General features: G+C 52.4%; 2 protein-coding genes and 1 non-coding gene across 3 annotated transcripts; 1 reads left to right on the plus strand and 2 right to left on the minus strand.

Annotated features, from left to right (window-relative positions):
- Nucleotides 1-427: 427 nt before the first annotated feature.
- On the plus strand, nt 428-499 carry trnad-guc (transfer RNA aspartic acid (anticodon GUC)). The gene has a single exon. It is a non-coding gene; the product is annotated as a tRNA-Asp (tRNA).
- A 1803-nt stretch (nt 500-2302) lies between these two features.
- On the minus strand, nt 2303-8423 carry gp1bb (glycoprotein Ib platelet subunit beta). The gene is made up of 2 exons (XM_088935639.1): nt 8388-8423; nt 2303-5806 (listed from the first exon to the last, which is right to left on the minus strand). Exon 2 carries the CDS (start codon nt 5791-5793, stop codon nt 5182-5184), a length of 612 nt encoding a protein of 203 aa, XP_088791765.1. The 5' UTR covers nt 5794-5806; nt 8388-8423; the 3' UTR covers nt 2303-5181.
- Nucleotides 8424-10230: 1807 nt separating this feature from the next.
- septin5a (septin 5a) lies at nt 10231-23001 on the minus strand. Its single transcript, XM_088935635.1, has 11 exons — nt 22825-23001; nt 19666-19756; nt 18803-18889; nt 18356-18479; nt 16978-17112; nt 16130-16247; nt 15200-15301; nt 14404-14500; nt 14120-14255; nt 12550-12652; nt 10231-12033 (listed from the first exon to the last, which is right to left on the minus strand). Exons 1-11 carry the CDS (start codon nt 22999-23001, stop codon nt 11971-11973), a joined length of 1233 nt encoding a protein of 410 aa, XP_088791761.1. The 3' UTR covers nt 10231-11970.
- Between the last annotated feature and the right edge of the window lie 712 nt (nt 23002-23713).

A 23713-nucleotide genomic window follows, 5' to 3' on the forward strand; every position in this document is an offset into this window, starting at 1 on the left:
GAATATTTCATTACACGGCACTAACAATCATATTCCATGCAAAAATCAAAATGTCCTCTACGTGGGACACTCGTGAAATTTGTATTTCGACAGACTTGCTGTTCACGATGCGTTGAAATCGGCCGGTTTTTATTTAGCGAGCAAACACGAGACAATGTCACTGTGTACTGAGAATTAAAAACCAACCACCAGGTGTAAAAAGAAAAGAACTTTGTCGTTTTTTCGTTAAAAAAATTAATGCTGATAGAAATAACTAAAGTCTCCACGCTCAAAACAGTTAAGACAGCTGCGGCGACTTCAGTTCCACCTCGGGCTTGGGCAGAAATGACGAGAAAATACACTGAGTTTTGAGATTAAAACAGCGGTCCTTAATTCGACTGTAAGTAAAGGTTTAAAGGCAGAAACGGGGCCGTAGCCCTCAGCCCGCTCCTCGTTAGTATAGTGGTGAGTATCCCCGCCTGTCACGCGGGAGACCGGGGTTCGATTCCCCGACGGGGAGGTGCAACTTTTTTTTTCTCAAATTCATTTTTCCCCTCAAACGTCTTCCTAGTGTTGGCGACATTTTATTAATTGCGTGCAAATAACAACAATAATTATTATTGTTATTAAATATTAGACACTTATTAATAATATATTGACTCCTAATTATTATAATCGTTATGGTTGTCGAGTGACTAGGAAGTGTCTCTAAGAGTTGAGATAAAGTTTGCAACACCTGGCAGAGTAAAGACTTCCAGCTCAAATTCCACTTCCAGGGGTGGCCAGTGAGGTGTGGGGGGGGGTCCCCTGAGCACAAACTATGGTAAAGTTGACCTTGGTGTTACCTAGGTAATTAAGTTGTGGGTTAATGACTGACAATGAGCAAACACACCATGTAAGATCAGGTTAAGAGCACAGAAGGGGAGAGCAAGAAGAGGGAGAGGAGAGGAGTCCGGAGGAGTGGGGACCTGAAGCTTGTGCCAGGCAAGAGCCCCTACTTCATGATCATCCAAGCCAAGCCTGACTGGCCCTCTCTCTAACCCCGCTAGAGAGAGCCTGCTATTCTGTGTTTTTCCAGAACTTGGGATTCCTGGGTAAAAGATGCCTCAGTTAGAAACGTCTTTCCTGCTTGTGGGCGCGTTTTTAAAATAGGGAGATAGGCTCCCATTTATTTTGTGGCAGGTCTGCAGAGAGAGAGATTCAATGATGGTATTGCATTTGTTAAGAAGGCAGCGTTTCTCTTATTGTGGCCATTATTTAAGTCTTCCATACTCGGTCGCAGTCTGGGGTTTTCCGGCTGATGAGAATGTTAGGCCTCCGAAACGCCTTGTTTGTACGTAATGTACAGTAAATTTAGTAACTCGTGTGTTGTCTGTTTTGCTGTGTGTATTGTCATTGTTAATAATATTTGTTAAACCAAGCGTGCCTGGATTATTACTCTCTTCACTGAAGCTGGGCCAGCGAATAAAGTGTTCACGTGCCTCTAATTATACAAACCGCTTGGCTATATTCTGCAGAAATCACTGCCTTACAAGCTGGGGGCTATGAATAATTATTTTACTTATGGACTAAACTGCTCGGTCAATTCCTGATGAATTCTTCTGATTATTATTTTGATTATTTTCCATCCCACAGCGTTGCACATAGAGGAGGGGTCCCACAGTCCTGCCCCCTGCACTCAGCCCAGGGGCAGGAGCGAGCAACTGCTGCACCAGGGGGGTAATCCGGGATGCTGGCGCAGTACGCCAGGTGTTGTTGTCGTGTGGGCAGCTTTTAACCCCAGAATTAGATTCCAAACGAGGCTACAGCACCTAATGAACACGCTGTAAACATATCAATGCCTAAACCACTGAGGCCATGAAAAAACGAATTGAAAACCGGGACTTGGTACCATGGCGTCCCAAGTGTACGTGAAATTACAAAAAAAAAGTATGTTTGTTCAATGACTTAATTTATGCCCTTTTCATCATAAACATGGATAAATTAATAGATAGTAGATAAAAAATGCATTTTAGTGTATGATAAAAATGCGGTTTGAGTACAATTGATCATGCTTGTCTCTTCGGGTCTAATTAACAAACATGTGGGTTACTTGCACATAGGAAACTGCCTTAGTACAATTACACAGGTTCCCAGATCCCAACAAATGGACCTCCATAGAAATTATAGGGATCATTTGGGATGTAAAGTGCTATGTAAATGTGAGGAATCATCATTGTAATGGATGGTGGTGTGATAAGCTTATTTTTATATGTGCAGCTGGTCCCCATTTCTTTGAGCTGTTCAAGGAGATAGGTGGAGGAAATCAAGACTGAAAAACTCAGGAATCAATGTGATTTATTAAGGAAAGAGCAGGCACATATAAAACAACTGAAGGTTACGACTTGTACTGAACAAATCGGAGTAGCTGTTGACAAGCTGGCGAAGCCACACAAGCCTCCTTCCTGCTGTAACCACAAGAGGAGGCAGGAATCTAAATTCCAGGCGTTGTGCTTCTCCCACATTTCCCAGTGAGATCTTCACAGCGCCCACACACTGGATCCTGGCACCCGAGTGGAACAGAATGTGTCGTAGCCCTGGTCAGGTTTCTAAAATCCTGTAACATCACTCTGGTTGCTGCAAGGCACTGCAGTTAACTGCCGATGTTTCATTGAACTCCCAACCAGGGGACTGTACAAGCACAGCGATCAGGCTCAGCCCCGTGGAGCTATCCAGAGATCCGGGGGACTTCGTTCCTCGTGTCAAAAGCATCAGACCAACCACTTTGAAGCCGCTGCACAGTTATTGTAGATTTTCTTTGAGATTTTATTTGCATGAGTGTTAATACCCCAAGTGTCGAGGGGTGAAAGGGTGTAACATTTAGGATAGTTTTTGGAAGCAGGTGGGTTCTGGTGAGGGACTAGGAAGCGTGATAAGAAGGGTGAGTGCAAAAGTGATGATTTTAAGTTGAATAAGTGACTGGTTCAAAATAGGACACAATAACACACAGGGTAAGGGAACTAGAGTGGTGCCAAAGAAAAGAAAATAACAAACAAAATGGAGCTGGCTATGACAGTGAGGGAAAGCTAATCTGACTACAGAAGAAAACCCGAAACACACGGTCTTCGGCGTCTTCAACACCCTAGCTAACCTCCACTGACTACCCAACACCATACAAGACAAACGGCACTCACCCGTACTAAACTAGTGTGACTCATACAAGAATCAACTACGTGTGCGCAACATGCACCCAACAACCTGAACTAACTCTATACACAAGAGTTCACACAAATACACAAGTGAACTATGAACACAAACGAGAGTAGACAAGTAACAGGGTACAAAAGAACACAGAGGCTGATACAATAAGTTTGGGCAAGGTAATGGCAAAACAAGGATAACACAAACAAACGAAAGTACAAAGCTGAAACTATACGAACACCCACACACCCACACACCCACACACCCACACACCCACACACCCACACACCCACACACCCACACACCCACACACCCACACACCCACACACCCACACACCCAAGCTGAGCAGGACCAAAGTCAAACAAAAGGCTTCTTCCTTCTGAAAGCCTCCATGTTTTATACTGAATATGATGAGCTGTGATTGGTCGAGAAGCTAATTGAAGATGATGTCATACGGAAACTGGTGTAATGATGGACCAATGGGGGAGGGAGAACAATCAAAGTCAGCAGTGTGGAAGACCACACACTGGGGCGTAACAATGAGTCAGGGCTTTAGCGTGTTGTTTACTACAAAATCACCTGGAAGACCACCCCGAATGCCGACCTGATCACACAGGGGACGTTTCCTCCCCAGTCCCACTTTAATTGACTTCATTGAGACACTTCTTGTCTCAATGCGTCAGTGGCGAGTGCAGTGTCTCCGCCTCACACTGAAGACAGCTACAGCGCGCGGAAGAGTGGGCACTCCCCTGGGCTCGGGATCGAGAGCATTGCTGAATGGCCTCGCTCCCACCTGTAGCGCAGGCCGCGATTCACACAGGCGTGTTTCACTACAACCGTTTTCAAAACTGACCTGCAGCACAAGAGGCGTGATCACCACAGAGGAAGAGCAGCTTCCTCTCGGGTAAACATGGCGAACATGTCCGTACGAACTCTAGCACAGCAACATATACCTCCACTCTGGGTACGAAGGTAATGTTGTAACATTGTTTCTGTGCTTTAAACTTGATGAGATTGATGATGTGGTTAAGGGCTTCAGGCTTTGATTCCTTTTTTGCTAATGATAAGAGGGAACAAGGAGTATTCGAGGCTCCCATCTCTGCTGGTTTTCTTTCCAGCTGTTTTCTCTGTGCTTTAATTAAACCCTTAATTGACCTGGCAATTTTTGGCCAATCAGGGCGGTGGCATCATTTTGCAGGTGGTAAAGCTTTGCACCTATAATGTCGCAGTTATTCGATGGGTTTTCTTTAAATCAGTAACAGGAACCTCGTCAGCTGAAAACAGTTCAGAGTTCAGACTGCCAGGATCTCGGTTTCGATTAAGGACTGGATTAAACAATTTGGGATCTGAGCTGGAAACAAAGCCGGCAGACAGAGGGGTGACCTGGACCACGTAGGCCATGCCCTCCCCTCCCACCCTGACATAACATAACATATCACTTTATTGGCCCTATACAATTTCTTGCATTAGGAATTTGTCTTTTCGCAGACCCCAGCTTGCTCTCCATGAGACACACAGACAGGGAGAGCAGCTTGGGGTCAGAGCGCAGGGTCAGCCATTTTTACAGCACCCCTGGAGCAGCTGGGGTTAAGGGCCTTGCTCAGGGGCCCAACGGAGTAGGATTCCTCTGCCAGCTGCAGGATTTGAACAGGCAACCTCCCAGCCACAGGCACAGATCCTTAGCCACAGAGCCACCACTCCGCCAAGCAGGCATGACCTGGAAGTGAATCTGCAGGTCCGAGCAAGCGAAAAGCCACAGGTGGGCAGTGACCTTAATAATAATATTAATATTAATATTATTATTAGTATTATTATTAACGGGAGAGGCTAGTGGCGTTGTTTGTGTGTGTGTGTATGGGAGCAGAAGCCTTTATCGGCGTGCTGAGGCTCTGGTGCCCGAAACACAGCCCCTGCGCCTGCAGCACTGCATCTGCGCAGCTCAGTGTCCAGGGAGGCAGCAGATCGCAGCAGCCTCGAGGCTGTGCTCCGCGCTGGAACCCCCCCCCCCCCCGGCGCGTCAGTCAGTCAGTCCTGGCCTTCGGCCACGGGCGGTCCGCGTCTGCAGGGGAGCTCTCCTCCGGCCCCCCGCGCGCCGCCTCCGCCAGCCTGTGGAAGCGCCGCAGGAAGACGACGACGAGCACCAGCAGCACGGCCTGCAGCAGGACGAAGAGGAAGAGGCAGGCCTGCGTCAGCACGGCCAGGTCGCAGTACCAGTACTGGCAAGACGACAGGACCTCCTCCTCCGCCAGGTACATGACCAGCCGGCCCTGCAGGCCCGGGGGGGAGCTGCAGGTGACATTCCTGTACAGCCCCCGGTGCTCCTGCCTGAGCAGCCAGGCGCGCAGGTACAGCAGGCCGCAGTCGCAGGCCCAGGGGTTGCCGTGCAGGGACACCCCCTGCAGGACGGGCAGGCGGTCGAACAGCCCGTCGGGGATGGAGCTGAGGCGGTTGTCGTGGAGACGTATCCGCGTGGCGTCGCTGGGGAAGGCGGAGGGGAGGCTGTCGGTCCGCAGGTGGCGGCCGCTGCAGTCCACCGTCCCGCGCTGGCAGGTGCAGGGGGCCGGGCAGCCCTCAGTGACCAGCAGGGGGAGCAGGGCAGCAAGGAGCTGGAACAGCCTGGCACCGCCTTTCATTCTCCAGTCGAACCTGCGCCGGAGGTGGAGGGGTTTACACAAGGTTACAAACCAGAGGAGGCCATGTGGCCCACCTGGTGTTTCCTGAAAGAAACCAGGGCATGGGCTTCACCCACATGACAATGGCCGGCTTGTTCCACGCTCCCACAACCCTTTGCGTACAGAACTGGCTGCTGCTCTCAGTTTTAAAGACACTTGCACATAGTTTCCACTCACAGCCTCTGGCTCGTCTTTCACCGTTTGTGCTGGGGGAACATGTGGGCTCTGTGCGCCAGGAGGATCTTTATTTGGATCTAGTCCCAGCTGTCACGATGGGAAGCCCCTCCTCTTAAGGGCGCTCCGGCTCTTTCTTGTTTTTGTTAATTTTTTGGGGCACCTGCCCTCCTGTTCCAGCCCTTTTCCTTTATAAGCCTGACACTCCCAGCATTCCGGTTTCAGCATTGGGAGATGGACGCCCGGAAGCCCGCCTACCAGCGGGTCCAGGAGAGACCTGATGGCATCGGCTTCATCACGGCGTCCTGACCGTCTGAATGCAGGGCTTGGAACGCCTGGCCTCATTAACTGGCTTTCATTCCCCATCCCAGCACCGGATCCCGCTCCGGTTTTTAAACCCTTGTCTTGTCTGTCCTGGATGGATCACCCGGCTCTGGACTCTTGCTTTCAACCTGGATTTCCCTTTGGACTTTCGCCTGGACCACGCCCCCCCCGAGCACTTCGTGACACCAGCAGGCCGGTATTGAGGGAGCTGCACGGATACTCAGAGCGGTCCACACAGTACTCTGCTCAAGATGGGTGCTGCGCTCATCAAAAATATCAGTGGTAATACCTGCAGCCAGCAATGACTAACAATTAACTGATAGAAGCTTTTTCTAAAGTTTTCACCTATAAGGCTCTGCATGGCTTGGCACCTCAGTACCTGTCTGAGCTACTATCGCCCTACTCCCCACCTCGCAACCTTCGCTCTTCGAATTCTGCCCTCCTTACTGTCCCCCAAGCCCGTCTACACTCTAGGGGTGACAGGGCCTTCTCCTGTTATGCCCCCAAGCTCTGGAACTCTCTGCCCAAGGATATCAGAGAGCCACCTTCTCTAAACTAAAACCCTCTTCTTTAGAAGAGCCTTTACTGAACTGGTTCCATTCTTCACCCCTCTGCTTTTCTTAGTACCACCATCCACGGTCTCCTCTGTATATTGTAATTGTGTGTATTCTTTTTATTTATTGTTGTTGTTCTGTAAAGCGCTTTGAGAAGCCACCTTTAAAGGCGCTATATAAAATTAAGTTCATTATTATTATAACTTGCCGAGGTTGTGCTAACAGTATTGCCAGGAAATTTCACGGCAGTCTGAGCTTTTTTAACCAGGACAAAAAGAGATGCCCTGACCCTTACTGTCTGAGGTGAAAGGAGAAAGAAGGGCTCGATAATTACCAGCAGCCTTGCCAGCCACCCGGGCTGTACCGCGATCTGCGTGTGTGCATGTGTCACATTGGGCAGCTTGTCTTGCGCTGCCATGAGCATCACTGAGCCCTGATGGTCTCACCCATCTTGGAAGAGCCACAGCCCTGCCAGTTTACCAGTCTGGGCTTCACGGGGCGAGCGAGCAGAGATCTCGCCAGAGTAGAGTAGTACAGCAGAGGACTTTATTGCCATATGTACATGAACGTTGGAATTTGTCCTCTCACTGATCTCCTGGGACATACGCAGTACAGCCGACAACACCACACAACGTAGACAGCACGTTCCAAATGACAACAGCCAGAAAAATAAATCTGTTGTGGAGAACAATAGATATGTGGTAGTGAGAAAAAAACATAGTAGATCATGCAAATAGTGCAGATTGCAGAACCTCAGTTTAAGTCTCATCCAAAGGACGGCACCTTTTTACAGTACAGTGTTCCTGGGGCATTAGGACCCACACAGACCACAGGGTGAGCACCCCCTGCTGGCCCCACTAACACCTCTTCCAGCAGCAGCCTCAGCTTTCCCAGGAGTCTCCCCTCCAGGTACTGGCCAGGCTCACACTGCTGGGCTTCAGTGGAGCTGCCAGCTGGGGGCTGCAGGGTGATACGGCTGCTGGCTCAGGCATGTTGACGTCTCCTCATGAAACCACTCAGGGAGCCATTCAGAGTGGGAAGGAGATCCAGAAGCAGAACCGGGGCAGGATACTCCCGATCGGGCCCGGATACAGAGGGGGGCGCCATGGCCCAGCTTGGTCTTTCACACTGGGCAGGTCTGGTGTACCGAGCGACCCGCGAGGCGTAGGAACGCAGACAACACAAAGTCGAGGGCAGTATGGCACTCAGGTTTCAAAGACCACCCTGTCCCTTTCCGCCAAAGACCAGCCACTTCTGTTTTTAACCGTCCATATTAGAGAAAACAATTCCCCCCGGCAAATTCTGTGTTTTCTCGGTAAAAGTACGTTTGGTGGCAGCCAGGGGGACGAAGCTCCTGCCCTTGTCCACACCTGTCCTCACTCTTCAACTCAGACACTGGGGAAGACGGCATGTGCGAACGATACCGCTTACGAGATGCGACTTTGAAATGAAAATAAGATCTACAGCCCGGAGAAAAGAGGTTGGGAGAGCAGTTGTACTCACTTGAGCCGATGTTGCTGCAGACGGAGTTGCTGTGCTTCTGGAAGGAGGACAGCTGCTACAGCTGTCTCCGTGACAGAGACACAGCTGGGGGAGAGAGATAAGCCCCTGACACACTGACAGGCGGCCGCAGGGAGGAAAACACACAGATCGCAGACCGGGAGCCCCAGGAACTCGGCTGCTCACAGCTCCTGATGTCAAGAGCGGTGTTTATGATGCGGTTCTGTCTCGGGCAGCTCCTCTGACAAAATGAGGGCAGGAATTCACACTGCAAAGTGTTACAGCCTCAGTGCAGCAGCCCCAATTCCAGCATTGGAATACTACTGGAAGGAAATACTCAATCCCTCCAAATGCTAAAAAAACATGAAACTTTCTCAGGCATGTTTGCTGACCCCCAGCTGGCTGCTGAAGTGCCTGATGTTTAGCCTTCAATTGTACGACTTTTCTTAACGGAACTAATTTAGTCAAGGAACAAGTAAAGGTTAATTACCTACCTACTTGAACTTTTCTTAATGTCTTCGACTAAATTGTAGTTTCATCTAGTGTATAGTAGGTGGCACTCAAGAGCCTGGTACTTCACTTTGTTTCGTTCCATGTTTAAGATCACTTTATTGGCCATGTACAATTTCTTGTAGTAGGAATTTGTCTTTTCACAGACCCCAGCTTGCTCTCCATGAGACACACAGACAGGGGGAGAAGCTTGGGGTCAGAGCGCAGGGTCAGCTATTTATACAGCACCCCTGGAGCAGTTGGGGTTAAGGGCCTTGCTCAGGGTCCCAACAGAGTAGGATTCCTCTGCCGGCCGTGGGATATGAACCGGCAACCTCCCAGCCACAGGCACAGATCCTGAGCCACAGAGCCACTGTTTGTGATGACAGGAGCACACAGCGGCGGGCGTCAGCGCCCTGTGGCACAGCCGGTGCTGTGATAACGCTGATGGCTGAAGCCCGAGGAAACTGCAAGGGACACTTCCATCTGCAGCCTGGGCCCAGATAAGGGGTGACTCAGCACAGCCTCTTCCTGAGGAGAGAGCCGGGAACAACTGCAGTGTTAACAGACATGTCAGAAACCAGCAGAGAGCTGGAACCGTCTCTTCCTCACGCTGGCCAACCCAGACCACACACCCTCTCGCACACACACAAGCTCACACAATCACTCCCACACCTACTGTACATGCACAGTCACACACACGCTCTCACACATACTGTACATACATTTACCAGCAGCTATATCACCCTGCGACTCACCACCGGCAGCTCACTGAAGCTCAGCAGGTGTGAGCCTGGTCAGAACCTGGATGTGAGACCTCCTGGGAAAGCTAAGGCTCCTGCTGGTGTCAGAGGTATCAGTGGGACTAGTAGAGGGCACTCACTCTGCAGTCTGTGTGGGTCCTAATGCCCCAGTATAGTGACACAGTACTGTAAAATAGTGTCATCCTTCGGATGAGACATAAAACGGAGGTCCTGACTCTCTGTGGTCATTAAAAATCCCTGGGTGTTTCTTGAAAAGAGTAGGGGTGTTACCCCGGCGTCCTGGCCAGTCATGGCCACCTAATAATCCCCATCTCTGAACTGGCTTCATCACTCTGCTCTCCTCCCCACTGAGAGCTGGTGTGTGGGGAGAGGACTGGCGCATCATCCAGGTGGGGCTGCACACTGGTGGCTGTAGTGGGATTTCTCAATACCTGTAAAGTGCTTTGAGTGGAGTGTCCAGAAAAGTCCTCAGTCACACTCACACACGCATACAGACTGAGTCACACTCTCGCATATACAGTCACACTCAGACTGTCATACATTCATATAAACACGCTCTCACGCACACCATGAAATTAAGCCTCCAGACGAACTCAGGAGACAGGAGTTTTTTTTTATTAAGGTACAAACATGTGCACGGCTCTCACACTGCAGGCAGGGCTACTGTAGCAAGGGAAACCGCTGGGAGCCGGACGGCGGGAAGGCGTGAGACACTAAGAACACACAAGCACCGGGATCACGGGCAGGGCAGCCCCACTGTCACCGGCAGGCAGCCGAGTCTGCCCCACACAGAGCCACAGGAAGGCAGGCGATTGGTTCTCTCAGCTGCGGCTGGGCCAATCAGGGGCGAACCGCATGAAAACAGGCCAACTCTTCTCCTCCAATGTCCTTGGGACCCCCTGTTTAATTACCATCCAAATAAATTACTAGTATATTTAATTAAACGTTAGCTAGAATAATTTAACACATCTCTCCATTCTTCAAAACGTATCTTGCAGATACAGCACCTCCACCCAAGAGGCCCAGATGCAGCTGTAACCCCAGCTTTAAAAATGTAATACTGTTAATCTAATCGCGCCGGCAATGAGCTGGAATGAAAGGAAGGAGGGACTGTTGCCTTCAAGCGTGTAAAACTGACACCCTACATCCAAAAACAGCCAAACCGTTCTGACAAGAGCCGCCCGCTGTAAGAGAAATAAACAGGAAATGTCTGGACTTCCTTGGCCAAATTATGGGTTGAGTTGGACTCAATCTTGTGTATGAAATTATTTTGCATGGAGCTGGAAACCGAATGTGTGAGCTGAAAAGACTGGCATGTTTTCACGGTCAATTCATTTAAAACCAAGTTGCCAGAATGCGAAGTTTTTGTACAAGCAACGCAAGATTTTAACTGAATGGGTGAGCTCTGGAGTGAGTTGGGGGGTTTTGTGTGTTTTGGCACTGAAATACCACGATATGATATGGTGATATCATGTAATATCACAATGTGATCATGGTGAATTGTGTAGCGTTTGGCTGATCTGGTAATTACAGCAGGAAAGGACTGTAGGGTACCAGCAGCTATCTGGCTCTTGGGCTCTAGGGAAGTGCACTCACACATTTAAACATGAAAAAATAAAGACACAGAAGGAAATGGCCAGTGTCGAAGCAGTTCATGCGATTAGCTTCCAGCTTTCAAAACAGGACGTTTTCACAGTCTTGTATTAAAAGGTTTCAACTTGTTCTGGCTTGTCTGGGCTTCACAGTATTCAGAACAGAACATGGCTCCCTCCGGAGATCGGACTCCTCCGACACCCACCAGTCAGTCCGGCCCCTTTTGTACCGGAGCGTCCAAGAGTGTCGGGACCTCGAGGTGACCCCCAGGGGTCCAAGACCTTTTCCTTCCTCTCGAACGGTGACGAGAGGAGCTGACCTGCGCACAGATCCACAACTGACAACACAGCGCTCAAAGACAGCGGACCACGGGACAGCAGGGACACAAAAACTCTCAAGAGCAGTCCAGACCCTGAACGCGCATTAAGAAACATTTGAGCATATTCATAAATAGAGACTCATTTAAATATTAGAACATACATTATTATTCTCCTCATCGACATGGTTGTTTTAAAACGGACGGCACGTACAGATTAAAGTCGGCTGGAGGCCTTGTCCATCTTGTTTTTTGCCGGTGAAGGCTTCCAGACACCACACACAGAACATGCTCCTGGGAAAACCATGAACTAAACACGCAATATTTACAGGAGATCGCCGGCTAGCGCGGAGAGGTTCTGTACAGGTTCGCCTGGTCTGTGGAGAGTCTGTCTTTCTCGTGCTGTGACGTGGCGTGGGGCGGCTCACTGCTCCTGCTCGTGCATCTGCTGCTGCATCCTCTCCAGCATCTCCTGCATCCGCTTGAGCTGTGGGCACGGCACACACACACTGGTACACACACTGATCTATACACACACACACTGGTACACACACTGATCTACACACACACACACACACACACACACACACACACACACTGGTACACACACACAGGGACAGGCAGACACACACACACTGAGGACAGACCGACACACACACACATACTGATACACACAGGGACAGGCTGACAAACACACTGATCTACATACATTGATACACACAGGACAGGCTGACACACACACTGATCTACACACACTGATACACACAGGGATAGGCTGACATACACACACTGATCTACACATACTGATACACACTGATATATACACACACTGATATACACAGGGACAGGCTGACACAAACACACTGATCTACACACACAGACACACTGATATACACGCACACTGACACACACACAGAGACATACACGCACACACAGACACGCTGACACACACACACAGACATGCCGACGCAGAGATACCGACACCCCTTGTCCCCACACTCACCTCCTCATCCTTCAGTTTGATCAGCTTCTCCGTCTCCACGTCGGGGGTGGGCAGAGGCAGGATGGGAATGGGGCTGTCCATCCTGCTGTCCTGGGTCAGTTTACTGGGGAGAGGAGGGGAGAGGGAGGGAGGCTCCTGGTCAGTGCAGGACTGCGTCCCCTGGAGCCCCAGTGTGTCCAGAGGGAAGGAGCTCTAACTGCTCTCAGTACGGAGTTACTGCTGAAGAAATATCCCTGCTCCAGCCTTGTTGAGACAGCGTTCGTCTCTCGTGTTTGACACAGATATATTTGTCTGCTGTCAGCTTTCTCATCACCCCTCGGCGGCATCAAATCCATTTTTCACTTAAGAGTACAAAAGCATCACTGGTGAAACTGTATGCACTTCTAGACTCATCCCGGATGGGAGTTCACAAATCCATCTTCTTAAGATACTGTAGATCTGACTGCATCATCTGTAAAAATAACTCACACCTGGGGATTCACCCGCTCGTTTCACTAATCGAATTACTTCACCAGTTGGATCAGCAGGCAGCTGTAGGGAGGCAAGACTGTGAAGCCTTGAGAGAGGTTGATGGCGTTAAACCATGAACACTGGGCAAGTGTAACAGAGAAGCTGGATCAGGAGTGTCAAAACCGGATTCGGCCACCAGAGGGCAGTGTCAACACGCTCCAGGAACAGGAGAAAACGAATTGGCTAATTTGCTCCAGGTTATTAGAGCACCGGCTTCACCTGTTTGGAAGCTGTGTTCCATACATAAGGGCTCAAAGGCTCAAAGTGTAAACGGGAGGTTGTCTACCCAGGCTTTGGCTAGACCCTCACAGTCATTAGCGAAGTGAGAAACTCAGTGTTCATCCCTTTTATTAGGGGGAGGTTCAGGGACTCAGGGTGTAAATATCTCAAAGACAGACTGCTGCCGTCTTGGGCGCAATAAAACTCCTGGTTTCTGTTTTTGTCCTCAGGCAATCGGGATCCACCTGTCAGCTAGGAAAGCAGAAAGGGGTGCAAGTGACAGACCGAATTCAGACTGCTGAGGCTTTCTACATCAGGGTGGGTCCGACCCACCTAATCCTGTGTGCAGATCCCACCCCTGCCACCAAAGCTAGGTTCAGGTTGAACAGATGAATTTCAAGTGGGCCAGCAGCTACAGGTACGTCACCCTGCAATACGGCTGGCAGCCCACTGAAGCCCAGCAGTGTGAGCCTGGTCAGTACCTGGATGGGAGACCTCTTGGGAAAGATAAGGTTGCTGCTGGAAGAGGTGTTAGAGGGGCCAGCAGGGGGTGCTCACCCTGATTATGATTATTATTAGTACTAGTAGTAGTAGGGAGGAACCATTGTCCTGTCCCCTCGCACTACCTGGTCAACTGCCGAATACACTGACCACCTGGTCATCTGCTGAATGCACTGACCACCTGGCTATCTGCTGAATGCACTGACCTGGTCATCTGCTGAATACACTGAGCACCTGGTCATCTGCTGAATACACTGACCACCTGGCTATCTGCTGAATGCACTGACCTGGTCATCTGCTGAATACACTGACCACCTGGCTATCTGCTGAATGCACTGACCTGGTCATCTGCTGAATGCACTGCGCCCGGTAGTTCTCGTAGTGGACGTCACACGTCACATCCTTCAAGTCGTGCATGTGGGTGCGGATCAGCATGTTCCTGAGCTTCACAAAGTCACAGTGTGACTGGTTCTCCACTGCAGACACACACACACACACACATCTGGTAAAAGCAGGACTGAGAGAAATGGGGTCTCCTGTGCTGAGCCAGTTGGGGAACCCCTGAATTCGGAGGTACACGTGTCTATGAGCAAAGGTTGGTGAAGAAAAAGGCAGGTGTCTTACCTTCCACAATACCCCAGGGGTACAGGCGCCCACGAACTCTCTGACCTTTGGTCTCCACTATGGTGTTGCTGCCGATGACAGCGAATGGGGTGCTTTCCTACAAAGAAGGGAGAGGAGGGAGAGGAGTAGAGGGAGAGGAGGAGAGGAGAAAGAGGAGGAAGAATGAAAGAGGAGGAAGAGGAGAGAGAGAAGGAAGAGTGAGAAGGAGGAAGGAGTGGAAAAACATCAGCAGCAGAATTCCTGCCACTGATTCTGTAAAAAACCTTAACAATATATTATTCCTGTCTCACTTGGAGTCTTGAGTTTACTTAGGGTTTTGTAACGGAAGATTTTAATCTTCGGTTATTTTCACTTTTCCACTCAGTCGATCTGGAATCGCCCGTCACACAGCTCAGCTCAGCCAGAGCGGCTCCTGCCCGGAGCGAGAGAGACAGAGAGACACACAGACACGCCTGTCCTGCAGGTCACTCCAGCGTTTTGTCCTCAAGGGTCCCACGGCGCTTCACACACAGGGGGGGCCCGCTTCACACACCCTAGTCCCAGACACAGCTCGCTAATTACACAGGCGCAGCTCGAACCCGCGGCCCGCGCTCTCAGGGGAGTTTACAATCTGCCTGTGGGTAAATGAAGCTGGGCAGTGCACACAGCTCGTCGGCGGGCTTTGCTAAAGCTTCAGAAACATTGCGTTCGGATCCCGTCAACGCTGCGATGGTGTCTGTTTGTCACTGTCACTCGTCCCCTCTAGGTGGGGCAGTGTGCAGGCCTGCTCTCCTCCTCCTCCTCCTACCCCTCTCACCTTCAGCTCCTTGTCCTGCTGCTTGAACTCCTCATCCTCGTCCGAGTCACAGTCTGGGAACTGGTAGACTTTAATCCCAAACTTGTCGATTTCCTCCCTTATCTGGGGGACAGGAGGAGAAATACAGAGGGTGAAGGGGACCGATTTTAAGGGGAACCGCAGTCCCAGTTTCCCAGGTCGGATATTAAATCTCCGTAACAAAATACATTCATTGACGTTATAGAACGATTTTGACAAATTCTGAATTCAAACTCAAAATCGTGAACTTTGTGAAAGTGCTGTTAGTTAGCATGGTGTTGCAAACCCCTGGCCTCACCACGGGCCAGAGCGAGAATTTGTGTGATCTGTGACGTGATGCAGCCCTTCCTGCTCACTAGTCACTGTAATGACTGATGTACTGTGATGTAATAAGTACAGGTTGTGCAGCAGACATTTCACTTCAGAAATGTTCCAATGTGATCTGCAAGCAGAGTTAACAAGTAAATAGTTTTGTCCAAACCATCTGGAAGTTGAGAGCAATATTTCTATTTACAAGCCTGCTTGTTTACAATATAATAAGGCCACAACACGTTACCGGAAGTTTTGTTGCCTCGTTCTGAATCTCAGAACTTAGCACTGCACATACCTGGAAATTTTGTCTATTTTGGGATGTAAATTGGAGGTTTTACAAGGTACATTTTACTTTTACTGTGGTTTGAAATGCACTTAGCAATGCTGATTCTTTCAAACACGGAAATATAAAAATAGTGTCACAGTTCCTCTTTAGAGAGCTGAGATCTGACACAGGGAACCTGCTCGTTCAGTGAGGTACTGGGAAGGGCTGAGCCAGAGGACACCCACACTGACGTGAGATTGGGGGATCCCCTCGCGGGCCTGCCCCGGCTGTGTGGGTGCACTGGCATGGCTCTGCCAGGGGGCGCCCCCTCTCACCCTGTCCTTCAGCTTCTTGACCTCGCTGGGCGTGAGGCAGTCGGCCTTGGCGATGAGGGGGACCACGTTGACCTTCTCGTGCAGGGCTCTCATGAACTCCACGTCCACTGGCCGCAGCCTGGGCACCAAGCACAGGGAGAGACAGACATGTGTCTTTCATCCCAGCAGCTACGATTTACACAGACAGAAGCCTCCAAAACATACAAACAGTACTTCTACACATCACATAATAGACATCTACCTACACATACAGTATTCATTACACAGCACTCCTACAGCACCCTGTAAATTTACACTAGAGCCCTATAATTACACTCAACCTCTTTACTGCTGCTCATAATCCACCGACAGCACTTGTCCATAGATCAGTACTCCCATCCTGTGAGCTCATTTAGTGGCTGAGCATGAGAGGAATCGCTCATTTTGTTTAAATCTACACTGAGGGGCTCTATAACACCACAGGGGTGCAGGAGGGAGGAGGGGCTGGCACTGTCAGCAGACCACAAGTCTCGGGGTCACTGGGAGTCACTGGGAGAGAGAATCATCTTTCCCATCTCTGATCACCAGGGAAGGGTTTTATTAATCAGTAATCATAAACTGTATCTTATGATGACTCAAAAGATGTCTGATACTCACCATAAAAGCTGTTGGACTGCCAGTTGAAATAATCCACGCTTATTGGACAATTTGGAAACGGATTTACATCCTACTGTTATCCCAATCCAACTATCTAAAATATAATAAGGAACACAGCGGCGATACGAAGGAGAGGGCGAGCCAGGTTCAGGGGGAGGTGCTAAACCGGGCGGTGGCAGTGTGAAGGGTCAAAGGTCAGGGGTCAGGCTCACCCATGTCCGAAGGGCGGGATGAAGTAGAGGCAGCAGTGGACACGGTTGTCCTGGATGTTCTTCCTGTTGAGGCCGCTCTCGTCCCGGAAGTACTGCTCGAACTGCTGGTCGATGTAATCCGTGATGGGCTTCCAGCTAAGGCCAAGTCAAAACACAACGGCCCTGTCAAACAGCTCACCCTGCAGTCTGCACCCTTGTCAAACCCCTCACCCTGCAGTCCGCACCCTTGTCAAACCCCTCACCCTGCAGTCCGCACCCTTCTCAAACCCCTCACCCTACAGTCCGCACCCTCGTCAAACCCCTCACCCTGCAGTCCACACCCTTGTCAAACCCCTCACCCTGCAGTCCGCACCCTTGTCAAACCCTCACCCTGCAGTCCGCACCCTTGTCAAACCCTCACCCTGCAGTCCACACCCTTGTCAAACCCCTCACCCTGCAGTCCGCACCCTTGTCAAACCCTCACCCTGCAGTCCGCACCCTTGTCAAACCCTCACCCTGCAGTCCGCACCCTCGTCAAACCCCTCACCCTGCAGTCCGCACCCTTCTCAAACCCCTCACCCTACAGTCCGCACCCTCGTCAAACCCCTCACCCTGCAGTCCGCACCCTCGTCAAACCCCTCACCCTGCAGTCCGCACCCTCGTCAAACCCCTCACCCTGCAGTCCGCACCCTTGTCAAACCCTCACCCTGCAGTCCGCACCCTCGTCAAACCCCTCACCCTGCAGTCCGCACCCTCGTCAAACCCCTCACCCTGCAGTCCGCACCCTTGTCAAACCCTCACCCTGCAGTCCGCACCCTCGTCAAACCCCTCACCCTGCAGTCCGCACCCTCGTCAAACCCTCACCCTGCAGTCCGCACCCTCGTCAAACCCCTCACCCTGCAGTCCGCACCCTCGTCAAACCCCTCACCCTGCAGTCCGCACCCTTGTCAAACCCTCACCCTGCAGTCCGCACCCTCGTCAAACCCTCACCCTGCAGTCCGCACCCTTGTCAAACTCTCACCCTGCAGTCCGCACCCTTGTCAAACCCTCACCCTGCAGTCCGCACCCTTGTCAAACCCTCAACCTGCAGTCCGCACCCTTGTCAAACCCTCAACCTGCAGTCCGCACCCTTGTCAAACCTCTCACCCCCACCCTGCCACTCCACCATTGCTGGAGGGACACTTTCAATTCTGAACCTACATGAAATTCCTGCAACTTTGAACTCATCACCATAACTGAGCTGCACTTCCGATCAGCTGATGCTACAGCAGAAGACAAGTCGTGCACGGTCTGTGCCTAAAGGAGTAAATCAAACCACATGACAGAGGCTACGACAGTGAATCATCATGGCCCACAAGCCTGGGGGACCCCAGAACCCCACCGCGCTGCAGAGACATACCACTCAGTGTTGTTCACGGCATCCCCGAACCCAGGGGTGTCCACGATGGTGAGCTTCAGCTTCACACCCTTCTCTTCGATGTCCACAGTGTGCTTGGTGATCTCCACCGTCTGGCTGATCCGCTCTGCGCAAACAAGAGCACGTCACGGGTCAGGAGGGGCTCGGAGAGAGGGGGCTATGCGCTCCGCCGCTTCCACACAGGAGGAGGAGGAGGAGAGGATGATGAGGAGGTGAGGAAGGAGAGTGGAGGAGAGGAAGAGCAGAGAAGAGGAAGGAGGAGGAGAGGAAGAGGAGGAGAGGAAGGAGAAGGTGAGGAAGGAGGAGGGGGAGAGAAAGGAGGAGGGGGAGGTGAGGAAGAGGAGAGCAACAGCAGGAGGAGGGGGAGAGGAGTTGAGGAAGGAGGAGGGGGAGAGGAAGGAAGAGAAGAGGAAGGAGAGAGACACCAACCTTCTGCATTGAGCAGCTTCCTGTCCTTGTACAGGTCTGTGAGGAACAGGCTGTTGACCAGAGTGGACTTTCCAAGCCCAGACTCCCCTGGGAAACAACAACACAGGAGCCCATGAAGCTGGCCTGAAGCTAGACACAAGACTAACACAGATCTCCCAGACTGACTGCCCCTCTGCCCTCAGATCTCCCAGACTGACTGCCCCTCTGCCCCCCAGATCTCCCAGACTGACTGCCCCTCTGCCCCCCAGATCTCCCAGGCTGACTGCCCCTCTGCCCCCCAGATCTCCCACACAGATCCTCTCCCTCCCAGATCTCCCACACAGATCCTCTGCTCCCCAGATCTCCCAGACTGACTGCCCCTCTACCCCCCAGATCTCCCAGACTGATCCTCTGCCCCCCAGATCTCCCAGGCTGACTGCCCCTCTGCCCCCCAGATCTCCCAGACTGATCCTCTGCCCCCCAGATCTCCCAGACTGATCCTCTGCCCCCCAGATCTCCCAGGCTGACTGCCCCTCTGCCCCACAGATCTCCCAGACTGATCCTCTGCCCCCCAGATCTCCCAGGCTGACTGCCCCTCTGCCCCCCAGATCTCCCAGACTGCCCCTCTGCTCCCCAGAGAGGTCTGAGTCACTGGTGACTGGACCGGTGACCACAGTGAAAGGACACTCAGGCTTGTTCGGTGACAGTGAGCTCAGCTGCCTGACAGGCGCCAGATACCTCTGCCCTGAGCCATAGGAAAGGCAGACAATCAGTAGCTGCTGTTCCTCAACTATTACATCACCATGAAACTGCACACAGGCGTGACAGCCGCCCCAGGACAGCCACGCAGCGGAGCGCTCAGACGAAGACCAAGGGTCTCTCACCTGCCACCATGAGAGTGAAGTCAAAGCCCTTCTTGACAGATTTCCTGTGCACCTGGTTGGGGAGGGTGGCGAACCCCACATACTGCTTCTCCTGGCACCCCCCCAAAAAAAGAGAGAGAGACAGGCAGACAGTTAGGACCGAGTGCGCAGGACTTTCATTCATCAACTGTGCTGAATCAATCCTGCGACTGAAGCTGGACTCGTCAGGGCTCCCGGCCTCCGCCTCTCGATCGTCAGGGGGTCTCCGGTCAGCTGCTCACTGGACCCCCGACGCCACCGAGCTGGCTGTCGGCTCTGGAGCAGGAGGGGATGGGAGCTGAGATCTGCGTCCCGGCTCCTCAGGACTCCCCGTCCCGGCGTTAAGGGTTCACCTCTGAGCCGGCAGTTTCTGAAGACGTGGGAGTGATCCGAGCACAATCAGTTCAGCGGCTGATCTGTTAGATCAGGTCATGTGTCGATTGCTGAGAATAAAACTCTAAATACCACATGGCCTTCGACGAACAGAGATCTTCCCGTCAAACAAATCTCTTGCTTAAAGCAATCAGTACCTTCCAGGTGTCCCCAGTCTTTGGAATGGGTTTAGTTGGACATACAGAATGTACCGGCCCAGGGCGGATCCAGAGAACCGCTGCTCTGCCACCCTCGAAGATATCAGACCCAGGTCTAGAGCGGACAGGCGGGCGAACTGGACATTCGACCGTCCCATCAGCAGAGAAAGCGGGTCAGCCAGAGCTGCTTGGCACCCCCTTTCACCCCAGCGCCCCAGCCCGCTCCACACAGCCCCTGTGACAGGGGGGTGCAGTCCCGGTCCTGGAAAGGGGGGGGGGGGCACTATATCTGCAGGTTTTCCCGGCCTCTCTAAACCCACAGCACCTGAAGAGCAGGGAGAGGCTGTTACATGAGTCCAGTTATGAAAAATAACCAGCCGGTTCAGCTCGTCAAGAGAAAACCTGCAGACACTCTGCCCCCCCCCCCCCCTCCGAGGACCAGGACTGCACCCCCCTGTCACAGGGGCTTGTCCTGTAGCACCTGCAGAGAGCTCCTCACACACAACAAGACCTCGCATTGACAAGAAGCGAAAGGCTTGTGCCTGCGCTTGGGGAACGTTTTCTACGCCAGACTGGGAGCCTTTGAGAGTGATGAACCCCTCTCTGTCTGTTTATTCTATAGGCTGAGCTGGCCCAGTGTGGACACACAGAGGCCGGAACAGGGAGTTCATTGACCAGAGCTGAATAGGGCCTTCAGCTGCCTGATCCATCATTTCCGATCACTTCCCATCCAGGCCAGCTTCCTGACACCCCTCACACGGCTGGCGGGGTCCCAGCGGCAAAACGGAGCTGGAATGAAAACTATCCTTCCTGCAGCTCGACCCCCGGTCCCAAATCTGGCAGAGTCACTGCCGTCCCGCCCCACAATGTCCCAACGGGCAAAGCTGCGCAGGGTTCTACAGCACAGTGCTCAGACCACTACTGGAATACTCCTGATTCCGATCGCCGCAGGAGAGACCGGACATCACACCCCGGAAGGGGTCTGAAGGAAAGAAGCCAGAATAAGCCCAGGTCTAAAGCAAATGTCACACAGGGCACAGGAATGGAATCTCTCCTATCCTGGACACAGGAGGTTACAAGGGAACTCGACACAAGCACTCAAAATCCTGAAATTTGTTCACAGTTTTGACCCTTCCGAACCCCTTTGTGCTCAGGAGAGATCTCGGAGTAAGTCAGTCTCTACACAAAGAGTGGTGGGTGCTGGGAGCAAGCTGCCAAGCCCTGTGGGAACCTCCAAGCATCAGCTGGACCAAAGATCCTCAGGTCAATGAGCTAAGGAGCACCCCAGGGAGCTGGATGGGGAAAATTCCTCCTCCCACCTGGAACTATTCTTACACGAGCACCTCAGTGCACGCGAGGCCCAGTGAGAAGGGGGCTCTGGTCCTCCTCAGGCGCGGCAGAAGCTGGGCGCGGGACCGCCTCGTGGCACAGCTGGCGCCTCCAGCCTGCACACTGTGCGCCGACCCTGGGACACAGGGCCCATTCACAGGCTTCCCCACGCACACGCCGTCCTGCAGCCCGGCGCCAGGGGAACCGGGCTGTGCCAGCCCCGCGGGCCCGCTCTGTAAACAAGAGCTGGCACTGGGGCCCGCGGGGCTGCTCCTGCCAGCCTCTCGCAGACACCGAGAGGGCCTTGAAGGGGGAGAGCTGGCTGGTCTGACGCACAAGAGACCTGCTCTCCCAGCAGCCAGCAGCTCAGGGTCTCTTAACACACAGCCCAGTCCACACATACACTCTTACACACTCACACACTCATACACACTCACACACTCATACACACTCACACGCATATACACACACACATTCACTCACTCACATATACAGTCACACACACACTCACACACACATTCACAAAAATGCATATACACTCACACACACATTCATACACTCGTATACACTCATATACACACTCATATATACTCACACAAACACATTCACACACACGCATATACACACACACACAAACACACATTCACACACATGCATATACACTCATACACATGCATACAGTATACACTCATACACACACTCACTCATGTACTCAAATTCACACACATGCACCCACGCACATCTACACACTCATACAGATGCACGCATACGTGCGCACACACTCATTCACACGTATATACGCACACACATACACACGTGAGCATACAAACGCACAGGGTTGTTTAATCCTACGCCAGGAGCCTTTTCTCCTCCAAACCACCCGTTCCAGGGCTTTCTTCCAGACAACTGTTTAGTTACACTGTTGGTCTTTCAATGCTTAACTGCCCCCCCGTAGCTGAACCCCACTGGAGTCCTGCAGGGACTTTAGGAAAGAGACGCGCGTCTATGCTGTAAGGCTGCAGGTTGATCTGTTTGCCTCCTCTCTTCCTCCTAATCTCCTCTACCCCTCCATCACCCTGCTTCCCTCTCGCCCTCACTCTCCCCCTGGGTCGGCCAGTGACCCATGACCCCCGCTTCCTCCCAGCATCCCCTTCCTCTCTTCCCAACTAGCGCCCTCGGCCACCCCTCTCTCGCCACCTCGCCTCCGGTTCCCAGCTCCTCTCCAATCCCTCAGCTCGATTCCCCGTCTCCCAGACCTCCTCCTCCCCCCTCCCCCTCCTACCTTCACCCGGCTGCTCCTGATCCTGGGAGACAGCAGACGCTCCACCAGTTTTTCCTGCAGGATAATCGCGTCCATGGCCAGAGAGGCAGGAGCCGGGGGGGAGAGGGCCAGGAGACGCAGTGGCCGTGCCGAGGAAGCGCTCAATCCGCCCTCCTCCTCCTCCTCCTCTTTCCTCATCCCTATCCCTATCCCTCATCCCTCCTTCCCACCCCCTCTCAGAGACCTCCCCCAGCTCTGGGAAGCAGGGCTGGAATTCTGGCCAGCCGAGTGGAATTTCCTGCCTCCGAGGGGAGGGGGGGGGGGGGGTGCAGAGGCGAGGGGCGCAGCCAGCAGCGAACAGCCCGAGCTTTCATCCGAGACGGAGTTCTTTCACGGCTGCTGGCAAGGGGAAACCGCGATGGCGGCCTGTGTTATTCGTGCTCTGCAAAGGAAGTCTGCGCTTGAGAAGCGGGCCCCTCACAGAGCTGGGAGGAATCAGGCTGCGGGGCAAAGGGATCGACACCGAAGTGTTTATTTTATACATCTCTGTACCTCTGAACTGGCTCCATCCCTCTGCTCTCCTCCCCCCTGAGAGCTGGTGTGTGGGGAGCGGACTGGCGCATCATCCAGGTGGGGCTGCACACTGGTGGTGCTGGAGGGTGTAAGCAATTATTATTAATGATTATTATTAATGATTATTATTATTTTTCTTGGCTTCTGTGCCCGGCTTGGCGTGCCCTGTGCTGGTCCCAATCGCGAGACGACGTGGGGACCAGCACTCCCAGTCACCAGCCTGAGCAGCAGACAGGGGGGTGGGGGGGGGGGGGGGGCAGTAGCGAGGCAGGGGGCGGGCTGGGTGCGCGCACTCCCCCTGCTCAGCAGCCCGAGCCGGCCCGGGATTTATCACGAG

The sequence above is a fragment of the Atractosteus spatula genome, chromosome 17 (assembly GCF_055471065.1).
Source record: "Atractosteus spatula isolate fAtrSpa1 chromosome 17, fAtrSpa1.hap1, whole genome shotgun sequence".
Taxonomy (NCBI): domain Eukaryota; kingdom Metazoa; phylum Chordata; class Actinopteri; order Semionotiformes; family Lepisosteidae; genus Atractosteus; species Atractosteus spatula.

Excerpts from the sequence above, each read along its gene's own strand:
- gp1bb (XM_088935639.1), bottom strand. The coding sequence starts at position 5,793 with ATGAAAGGCGGTGCCAGGCTGTTCCAGCTCCTTGCTGCCCTGCTCCCC.
- septin5a (XM_088935635.1), bottom strand. The coding sequence starts at position 23,001 with ATGAGGAAAGAGGAGGAGGAGGAGGAGGGCGGATTGAGCGCTTCCTCG. Across the intron at positions 15,302-16,129 it reads TCAAGAAGCTGAAGGACAGG|ATAAGGGAGGAAATCGACAA; the intron begins GTGAGAGGGGGC and ends CCTGTCCCCCAG. Across the intron at positions 12,653-14,119 it reads TGCATTCAGCAGATGACCAG|TAAACTGACCCAGGACAGCA; the intron begins GTCAGTGCATTC and ends TCCTCTCCCCAG.